This window comes from Alosa pseudoharengus, unplaced genomic scaffold (genome assembly GCF_046254945.1).
Source record: "Alosa pseudoharengus isolate Yale_2024_CS ecotype anadromous, Long Island Sound unplaced genomic scaffold, YU_APseudo_1.1 YU_APseudo_1.1_scf_1, whole genome shotgun sequence".
Classification (NCBI taxonomy): domain Eukaryota; kingdom Metazoa; phylum Chordata; class Actinopteri; order Clupeiformes; family Clupeidae; genus Alosa; species Alosa pseudoharengus.
In genome coordinates, this window is record NW_027468564.1 from 18,531,941 (window position 1) to 18,543,095 (window position 11,155).

General features: G+C 38.7%; 2 protein-coding genes across 2 annotated transcripts in view; one reads left to right on the top strand and one right to left on the bottom strand.

Moving 5' to 3' along the window:
- Nucleotides 1-4,284, top strand: part of LOC143122392 (NACHT, LRR and PYD domains-containing protein 12-like) — a 76,644-nt gene extending 72,360 nt beyond the window's left edge. Inside the window, exons 17-18 of the mRNA XM_076283202.1 lie at nucleotides 1,195-1,238; nucleotides 2,671-4,284. Of these exons, the coding sequence (XP_076139317.1) occupies nucleotides 1,195-1,238; nucleotides 2,671-3,212 (586 nt within the window). The 3' untranslated portion in view covers nucleotides 3,213-4,284. The remainder of the gene's footprint in view (nucleotides 1-1,194; nucleotides 1,239-2,670) is intronic.
- Nucleotides 4,285-10,721: 6,437 nt separating this feature from the next.
- rab3da (RAB3D, member RAS oncogene family, a) overlaps nucleotides 10,722-11,155 on the bottom strand; it is a 12,196-nt gene continuing 11,762 nt past the window's right edge. Inside the window, exon 5 of the mRNA XM_076283211.1 lies at nucleotides 10,722-11,155. This exon is cut by the window's right edge and continues 2,257 nt beyond it. The gene's annotated coding sequence lies outside the window, so the exon portion shown is untranslated.

Sequence of the window (11,155 nt, forward strand, 5' to 3'; positions counted from 1 at the left end):
TTGGTTTAAATGTTTCAAGGATGGTTTAAACGTAAACCTAATTACCTTTAAACTAGGTTTAAAGTTTGGTGCAACCCGATTAATGGATAAAACTTAAACCTTGTTGGCGCAACTCACCCACAGTGGAGCTGGACGAAGAGTTACTGTTAATGTTATGGACCCTCAACACCATTTTTTCTTGTTTTACTCACAAACATTCATCACTATTTGACAAATTTAAAATTTGAACGCCTCTCAGATTCCATGCTGCGAGATTAACAGAAAAAACAGGGAGCTGTTTATCTCCATGTTACAAGAAATACTAAAAAAAAAATACTTTTTTTCTTGTTGTCTGTCAGAGAGGCCATTAATTCTGTATATTGGGACCCCTATGAAGTAGATCAAATTTAACAAAGTTAAATGTCTATAAGGCCTATTATCACTGTGAGTAACCAGTAATGCAACAAACAATCATTAATTTAGGGTTCTCAACATGTGGTCTGTGACCCACAGGTGGGTTGTGAAGGTCTTGCTGGTGGTCCCTGACATATACATTAATGGAGTTTCACTGTTGGAAATTACATTACATTACATTACATTTGGCTGACGCATTTTTAGCCAAAGCGACTAACAACATGGTAAACAGTTTAAGTTTAGAGCAATTCTCAACAATATTAGGACAGTTTAAAAAACATTAGAGTACAGTAAGAATAAGTGCATCAGTGAGTGCTGTTTTTAACAGTTACGTGTCAGTTTAAGACGGCTGGTGAGTGCTAGGATCAGCAAGACTTGTTGTAAGTGTTGCTATGAGAGGAGATGTTCTCTAAAGAGCTGGGTCTTCAGGAGTTTTTTGAAAATGGAGAGGGATGTCCCTGCCCTTGTAGGAACTGGCAGTGTGTTCCACCAGCGAGGAACAACAGATGAGAAAAGTTTGGATTGGCCTGAGCGTACCGGAGGTAGAGCTAGACGTCGTTCGTCTGAGGAGCGCAGCGGTCTGGAGGTAGCGTATGTCTGTATGAAGGCATTCAAGTAGGTGGGAGCAGAACCGGAGACTAATTGCATTTGTTATTCAGAGGTAGCCCTCATGTTGCTCACTAACTCTAATCTAAGTGCAGGACAGACAGTGTTGGGGCTTTTTACATCATGATTGTCTCCTTCTGAGAACTAGTTGGACCTTGTATGGTACATGTGTGTGACATTTTGTTTTTCTTACAGAACTGGGGCTTCTGTAAGCAGAGCACGGCCACATTTGCTGAGATGTAAGTTTTTTTTGTTTTGTTTATTCAGTATTTGTATATATATAGTATTTATATAGTATTATCATTCACATGCTTGAATGTGTGTGTGGGTATCTAATAGCAGTGTGTGTGACTGTGTTGCTAGGGTGAATAGGAGTGTGTGTGTGTGAGTGTGTCATGTTTTTATGCTTGAATGTGTGAATGGGTGTCTAATAGCAATTTGTGTATTTGTCTTGACATGATGTTTGGTTGTGTTGACATGGTGTGTGTGTGTGTGTTGGTAGGTTCAGTAGGGGTGTGTGTGTGTGTGTGTATGTGTGTGTGTGTGTGTGTGTGTGTGTTCTCATGTCCTCTTCTCTTGTCTTTCACATGTTTTAAGCATTAGATGTGTATGAGTGTCTAATAGCAATGTTGGTAAGGTGTGTAGGGGAGTGTGTATTTTGTTTGTGTTGACATTGTGTGTGTGTGTGTGGGGGGGTACTAGGGTGTGTGGGAGTGTGTATGTGTTGACACGGTGTGTGTGTGTGTTTGTGTTGACATGGTGTGTGTGTGTAGGTGTGTGTTTGTGTTGACGTGGTGTGTGTGTATGTGTGTGTGTTTGTTTGTGTTTACTGTGTGTGTTGGTAGGAGTGTGTGTCTTTTATTTGTGTTGAAATGGTGTCTGTGTGTGTGTTGGTAGGGTGTTTAGGAGTGTGTGTGTTTGTGTTGACATGGTGGGTGTGTGTGTGGGTACTAGGGTGCAAAGGAGTGTGTATGTGTTGACATGTGTGTGTATGTGTGTGTTGGTAGGGTGTGTAGGAGTGAGGGTGTTTTGTTATGTTGAGTGTGTGTGTGTGTGTGTGTGTGTGTTTGTGTTGACATGGTGTGTAGGAGTGTGTGTGTGTGTTCTCATGTCTGTCTGTCACATGTTTTAGCATTAGGTGTGTATGGGTGTCTAATAGCAATGTTGGTAGGATATGTAGGAGTGTGTGTGTTTTGTTTGTGTTGACATGGTGTGTGTGTTGGTAGGGTGTGTAGGAGTGTGTGTATTTTTGTTTGTGTTGACATGGTGTGTGTGTGTGTGTGTATGTGTATGTGTTGGTAGGGTGTGTAGGAGTGTTTGTGTTGACATGGTGTGTGTGTGTTGGTAGAGTGTGTAGGAATGTGTGTGTGTTTTTGCTTGTGTTGACATGGTGTGTGTGTGTGTGTGTTTGAGTGTGTTAGTAGGGTGAGAAGGAGTGTGTGTATATGTATGTGTTGACAGGGTGTGTGTGTGTGTGTGTGTAGGTAGGTAGGGTGTGTAGAAGTGTGTTTGTGTTGACATGGTGTGTGTGTGTGTGTGTAGGTAGGTAGGGTGTGTAGAAGTGTGTTTGTGTGTTTGTGTTGACATGGTGTGTGTGTGTGTGTAGGAGTGTGTTTGTGTTGACGTGTGTGTGTGTGTGTGTGTTCTCATGTTCTCTCCTCTTGTCTGCAGATGCCTGTGATCTCACACTGGACCCAAACACAGCAGACAGATTTCTCTCTCTCTCTGAGGGGAACAGAAAGGTGACACGTGTGGAGGAGCTGCAGCCGTATCCTGAACACCCAGAGAGATTTGACTCCATGTGTCAGGTGTTGTGTAGAGAGGGTCTGACTGGACGCTGCTACTGGGAGGCTGAGTGGAGTGGAGATTATAGAGCTGATATATCTGTGGCCTATAAAAGCATCGAGAGGAAAGGGGGCAGTGATGACGTCATAATGGGACTGAATGCCGAGTCCTGGAGTCTGGAGTGCTATTCTGATCACAGATACTCTGTCAGGCACAATAAGAAACGCACTGTCATACCTGCCCCCTCCTCCGACTCCAGAACAGTAGGAGTTTACCTGGACTGGCCGGCCGGCACTCTGTCCTTCTACAGCGTCTCCACTAACACACTCACCCACCTGCACACGTTCCACTCCACATTCACTGAGCCCCTCTATCCAGGGTTTGTGGTTGGATATTACTCCTCAGTGTCCCTGCGCAAGATCACATGAACTCATCCTCCAACAGTACGTCCACATGTCACCCTTTCTCTCTACTCCCCCTCTCTTCTCTTCCCCTCCCTTCTCTTCTCTTCCTCTCTCTCTCTTATCCCTTTCTCTCTACCTCTCTCTTTCTGACCCTTCATTTTCTCTGTCTCCTCCCTTTTCCCTCTTCCACTCATTCTCTCTCCCTCATCTCCCCCTCCTCCCTTTCTCTTCTTATCTCTCTATTTCCATCACCTGTTTGCTGCTGTTCCATTTTCAGATTTGTGTGTGTGTGTGTAAGAGAGAAACTGTTGTCTATTTTGCAGACTTCATCATCACCCTCTTTCTACACTTTTCTCTTTCTCTCTTCCCCTCTTCTCTTCCTTCTCTCTTTCTGTATAAATGAGGCCATTTCACCAACTGCAAAATTAAAACACAAATTCATCAACACAAAACACTCTGTAACATTCCGCAGTAGCCACGTAACCGTAGCAACATCCAACTTAAATTGCAACATTCCGCAGTAACCATGTAACCGTAGCAACATTCATTCTCTGTGGCCCTGGCAGTTGAGCATGCTGCAGGAACACCAGAGTCACACACTCCTGTTCATACACAAGTGTTATGCTATTGAGATTATATTATAGTATTTATTTATATTCATTAGGCTATTGATTGAATTGACATTGTTGTTTATTATTGTCATTCTCCTTAATGTGGTCTTATCAACTTTTTAAATTGTATACTGTTAAATTGAATGATTGTATTGTTGTTATGCGTGTCTGCCAAATACCATAGCCATATTGATATCTATTCAATGTATAGGCTACTGTTTGGGTGATACTATACAAATGCTGATGTTTTCTTCATATTCTGCGCTTTTCCTAAAATGAATGTCTGGATTATAAGAATGTTTCAGCAACAACATGATGCATTCTGTTCTCTCTAAAGTTATTTGTTGAATTTCTTTGAAAATTATTTACCGGTCTGGGGGTGTCAGTGTTTCTATATTTGTTCACACAGAACTATAAAAAAATGCTTGTTTTTCTAACTTGAAATATGTAAATAAAAATGTGTTTCTGAATTTAAAATTAAAAATTAAAACATGTCTAAATAAAAATTCTGAAAGGACTCGTGATGAACCTGTGGTCATTTCTTTGTTTTCTGTTTTGTTTCATTGTTTTCTATGCCATAACAAAATATTATGAGTATGTGATCTTTTTTCTGTAGTTGGTCATGACATGCATTAACCACCAAGGCCATCTCCATTCAGTGCAACACTGTACCAGATGAGTACATTGCAGTAGTATGATAACTAAGGTTCCTGTTTCCATACTGTAGCCTGCAAGTACAGTAGATGCACACAGCCATTTTTTTATCTTAATATAAGATATATATATATATATATATATCTAAGATTAAAACAGTAAGATATCACTTTTTGCAGATACTGTATCCTGCAGGTAGATGAGTGAGGGCAGCTGTGAGTTGGTGGCCTAGGTTCTCTTCACACTGCTTACCGTACACATACGGTTCTGATGGGGAACAGTGTTACCTCATGCAGCAACCAGGGGCATTGGGGAGGTGATAAGGTTGCGCTGAGTCGGGTGTAGGGTAGTGGCACTATACTGGATGGTATATCGGTCAGAATATAGGACAAAGAAGAGATGGGTCTTAACTCTGTATTGTTCCAGCATTGATATTCAGAATTGCCAATATAGTATAGGCTAAACACACCGTCTGAAATTATAAAAACAAAATACGACTTAGATTCTAATTACTTACAATAATATTTCTGCAGCTCATTATACATAAATGCATCACTATTATGCTCATCAAGCTGAAATCGTAGGCTTGAAACACATACAACACTAATTCCCTTCCAGTTTAGAAGTACTTTTGTTTGTGACTACAATTATTCCATGGTCAATGTTGCCATCTAGCGGCGTAAAACGGTACTGCGTAATCACGTTAACAGCACATGTAGCACAACAGCACATCTCTCCTCCATTAGGAGATGCTACGTTCTTACAACAGTAGAAACGTCAGGTGGTAAATTCCTGCGCTAAACATATTAAAATTACAATCTCATAGAACAATTACATTATATTACTTCAAGTAAACTATAGCAAAAGCAAGTTTAACTATGTTAGAAAACCTCTTGCATACCAGTGTGGATTAACACGATTTAAACATCATATGAACTTACTTTTCGTCAATGACTCGGCACTCTGAATGGTAAATACTGGATTTGATTAACAGGTAAGTAACTTGCCCTACCGCTGTGGTATAAGGATTTAATTCAGCCACCTGAGGTAGAGCAGCAAATGAATGCTGACTTTTTAATAACATCAAGGCACCAGGCGGTACTCCTCCTATAACCATGGCAACATCTTTTGGCTTGAATGGCAGATGAAACTTAGATAGAAACTCTGAGTAGTTGAGGAGAAGACCATTTGGATTTACAAGTTCAGAGATCAAGAGGATATGTTTTACCCAGTTGTCTAGATAAAGAGATTTGTTTTTATATAAGATATTTTGGTTGTTCCAGATGAGATATTTATGTGGGGAGAAGTTATGTTTGTAAATTAAGGACCAGGCTAAAAGTACTTGTTTGTGAAAATTGGCTAATTTAATTGCACATTAGAAGAAAGTTCAGCCCACCCACTTTGGAGAATATGTATTGAGGGATAAAATTCCATATAGAAGACAAGTTATTACGCATTTGTATTCATCAAGACAGATTTTGTAACATAATGTGTTCTATTTCTCCATAAGAAATCAGTCAACATTTTATCTATTTTTTTGGCAAGAGGGCTATCGACATGGAGAGCCAAGGCATGTCAATCTTGAGATTTCTTCGGCTTTTGTCAATAGAGTTCTTCCCCTTAACGAAAGATATATCTGTAGCCAGCAGTTTAATCTGGATTGCGTTTTTTTTAATAACAGGTTCAAAGTTAGCATTAGAACTTACAGAATTCTCATTCCTATGAATTGATACCCCTAAGTATTTGACTTCATCTTTGACTGGTACACCACAAATGTTGGAAGCTTTCTTATTTCTTAGAAATAGTAGCTCACATTTATTAATATTAAGGCATAATCCTGATGATGATTACTGTAATATTAAGGCATAATCCTGATGAAGATTACTGTAATATTAAGGCATAATCCTGATGATGATTAGTGTAATATTAAGGCATAATCCTGATGTGCTCTGGAAAAGTGTCTGATAAGAGAGATGGCTTGAGACACCTGAGAGTTCTCTTTGAGGAAAAGCGTAGTATCATCAGCTAATTGCCTAATGAGAATTTGACGGCCTGCTATAGAGATCCCCTGCAAGTTACTCTGTTGTAAATAAGTAGTGAGCAGCTGAGAGGCCAGGAGACATAAATAAGGCGAGACTGGGCAGCCTTGTTTTACTCCACGTGCTACACAAAAGCAGCTACTCGTACCATGTTTCAGTTTAACACAGCTGTTGCCATTTTTATACAATGTCTTAACAATACTAGAGAAATAATTAATCACCAAACCCAAACATATCTAATGCTTTGAAAATGAATGGGTGTTCTACAGAATCAAAGGCTTTATAGAAATCAAGAAATAGAATTAAGCTATCATCATCAGCAAGTTCATTGTAGTCTATTACTGTAGATCTAATACCAGACGTATGTTATTGGTGATTTTTTGACGGTTTTGCATAAAGCCTGATTGACAGAGGCGGACAGAGTACACAGCTTCATTACTTGAGTAAAAGTACAGATACCCTTTGCTAAGTTTTACTCAAGTACAAGTAAGTAAGTAAGTACAACAGTCAGATGTTTACTTGAGTAAAAGTACTGAAGTACTTGTTTTTAAAAGTACTTGAGTATCAAGAGTACAAGAGTAGCCTACATTTTCTAAATATTGCATTACTACTGCCACAGTGCTTACATTTATGTACAGAAACGTCCTACATGGATTTATGAAAAATGTTAACGTTAATACCTTGGAGAATGTAAAAGGAATTGGAAGTAAAATCATTTCAGTCATTTTCAGTAAAATCATTTCAGTCATTTTCATCTTTTTACCATGTTGCCAGGGATGGGCAGTATTTCTAATACATGTATTTAAAATACGTATTTCAAATACAAAATACTATTTTGTAATTGAAACACTTGCGAAAACTATCATTAACTTGTTCAGAAATTTTAAATAGTCTGGCGAGGTGGGGCCACAGGTTGGCACATTCCTGGGATGGACCTGCTAGGGTTTCGTCTCTGATCTAAATCTGACCATGGAGTTGACTTTGGCGGAAAGCTGAAGGTGATTGCTGATAGGCTGTCCCAATCAGTGGCGCCTGCACAATCCAATCACGTTTGAGAGGGAAACAACAAATTGAGGGTTTCTGAGATTTTTCTTTTTTCCTTTTAGGTAGTAACGGGTACTCACGGTAGGCCTAGTACTTGAGTAAAGTCATGAGTATTCCCCAAAAATGATACTCGAGTAAAGTACAGATCCCTCAAAATTGTACTCAAGTACTATACTCAAGTAAATGTACTCCGTTACTGTCCGGCTCTGCTGATTGAGTTTCATCAATTATGGTCTCTAGGACGTTCTTCAACCTGTTAGCAAGTACAGAGGCAAGTATTTTGTAATCATTATTTAATAGGCTAATAGGACGCCAATTATCAAGTGAATCCAGGTCTTTATTGGGCTTAGGATTATAGAGTAATAATGCTCTGTGTCATAGCAGAGAACAGTGGCGTATACACATGGAGAGTCTATGGAGAGGACAGGGTTGTCAGGGTTTGTTATGAGGGAGAGATCCACCTTGTGTACAGCTTTCACTATAATTACTACATATTTGTACTTCCAATAGTGTGTGTAGGCTGTGTGCTGCTGGGGCTGGTCACTGCTGTGATCTGGTTCAAGCTGAGGAGCAGAAGAGGAGAGCAGACCTCTGGACGTCAGAGCAGAGAGGGTCAGCAGAGTGGAGATGAGGTGGAGATGGCTGACCTCAGCACCTGAACTCAACACACTTCTCTCTCCTGTGTCTGCTGTACACGGTGGAGTCACAAATATAAGTTCTATTAGTTCTAGAATGCTATATCATCATATGCTGTATGTGTAGTTTTAAAAGTGTACTACCCAAGTTTTAAAGTGGAAATTATTTCATGAACATGATTTTTAAACTCTCTCAGTTATTGTGATCAAATGGTATGTGGAAGTTGTATTAGACTGTTACTAAGTTCCATGCTTATGGGAGTTAATTACTCTAGTAAATAAATTCAACCATTTACTGTAATATATTATAGTTTACATGTGGCAATCAAATATATGGATTGACCTATATATCAAATACCCACTATATTACTAAAAATATGAATTCTGACATGGCTCATATCACTTTGTTTCTCTGACATATCTGCTTGGATGAAGCAACCTCCATCTTTTCCCACTTTCTCCTTCTACTACACTTTGACTACACTTAGTAACTATTTATATAACTTTACCAATCTCATCCTCTAGTATAATAGTATTGTTGATGTGGTCTTAATTCCTACATAAGGTCTCCTCTGCATTAGCTTGAATGTTATTTCTCATTTTTGTAAAGCTTTTTGGATAATAGCATCTATATGTATAAATATAATATAATATGCCTAGTTGAAATGGTCTGTTTTTACACATATTTCGGGGTATTTTGTCTTTGTTTAGATCGATAGAAAACTGAAGAGTGTGTGTGTGTGTGTGTGTGTGTGTGTGTGTGTGTGTGTGTGTGAGAGAGAGAGAGAGAGAGAGAGAGAGAGAGAGAGAGAGATCGGGGAATGACCACGGGTCGGATTTGGAACACAAACCACAAACACACTCATAAACACACACATACACATACACACACACTCTAGAATTCTCCAGAATTATTGGCACCTTTGGTAAAGTTGACTAAAAACAGGTATAAAAAATAATCTGTTGGTGTTTTATTGTAATCTCACAATGAAAACAACGAGGAAAAATCCACCCTTGAAGGGAAGCAAATTTATTCTGAGATAAAGCAAAATCTTGTAAAGAAGTAAATATTTTTAACAAAAACCCGTTGCTCACAAATATTGGCACCCCTAGAAAAATCTTATATACAAAACCTAACAGAAGAATTGTCCTATCTATAATGAACTATTCTTTGACTATATTGCCCTTCTATGCTTTTATTTATTGTTTGGTTTTGTTTATGTAAAGCACATTGAATGACCTCTGTGTATGAAATGCACTATAAATAAACTTGACTTGACTTGACTCATTTCAATTTATTTAAGTTAATCAGAGTGTCTTTGAACTTTCAGAAGTAGTTCATGACTTTCCTTTTCACTATGGAAATGAAGTGACACAGAGGCTAAATCCTCTAGTCATTTTTCAACGTTGGATAAATAATATATATTTCTTTATGAGATTTTCCTTTTTCTCAGAATAAATTTGCTTCCCTTCAAGGTTGGATTTTTCCTATTTATTTTTTTTCATTGTGAGATTACAATAAATCACCAACAGATTATGGATGATACAGGTTTTTAGTCAACTTTAGCAGAGGTGCCAATCATTCTGGAGGGTACTGTAGGTCAGTGAAAAGTGAGTGGAAGTGAGTATGGAGAGAGAGAGAGAGAGAGAGAAAGAGAGAGAGAGAGAGAGAGAGATGGGGTGAGAAAGGCAAAATGACCACCACAGATGCACATAACCATGTTGCCATGGATACTGCCAAGTAAATGGTGTAGTGGTAGCCTATTTCTGTAAGCCAGCTATTCAGATATATCTCAATAATACAGAATTCAACACTGAGGAAAACACTAACTCATATTGATGGACATGTAAATACCCCATCGTCACAGCAAATAAAAAAGTAAAGGTAGCCTATATAGCCTGGTTATTTAGTACATCCAGTGAGTAGTCAGGTGATTTCCCACATGAACTCACAGAGCCTGGATTTGGAGAGTTGGGGCAAACCCACATCATTTGTAAGGGATGTAGGCTATAGAACACCGGTCATTATCGGGAAAATAAGTCCCAACAAGGCGTACACTAGGACCCTGACACAGCAATATACATCTATACATTATCCCGCTTATTACACGGTTACTTGCCAAAACGAAAAAAAATAACTCCACATGATATTACTCTACATTTATTTGTTACCGTTTCATCCTGGATTTTGCTAAGAAACAAAAAGTTCACAACACACGCTGAGCTTCAGAACACAGCTGATCAACCGTCTGCTTTCACTTTTGAATGAAGTTCTAATGCAAGAAGTGACGAAGAAGAAGGAGTTTTAGTTTTTTTGGCAGGCAGTGTACTTCTCACAGTAAATCTCTATTTTGGTGGGTAATTTTTGCATCAAACAAATATTTTTATTGTTATTATTTTTATCTCATGAACAGTTTCTCATGTGTGACGAACACAGTGTTCCCCTCAGCCAGGGGTCAGACAGACGGACAACTTTCATGCCCTGAGATTTAAACAGCCAAACAGAAAACCAGAAGTGGACTAAAAACAACACAACAAACAAGTCAACAATTCATCATCATACACCTTTTTTTCTGACAAACTTAGCATGTACAACGCATATATCACCAAGAGCAAAGAAACTGACAAATAGTCAAACAATCAGTGACTACATTCCCAATAAACACATTCTTAACAGATAGTCTTAATGAACACATTCTTAGCAGATAATCTTAATGAACACATTCTTAACAGATAGTCTTAATGAATGCATTCTTAGTCTTAATGAACGCATTCTTAACAGATAGTCTTAATGAACGCATTCTTAACAGATAGTCTTAATGAACGCATTCTTAACAGATAGTCTTAATGGATAAATTCATCAGTCTTTTATCACAGAGACTATAGGACTCTGTAGAGACAGTTCTGTGGACCACTTCACTGGTTGGGTTTGCATTGGACTGAAGGTGAAACAAGACAATCTGCACAAATACAGTATGCTGCTG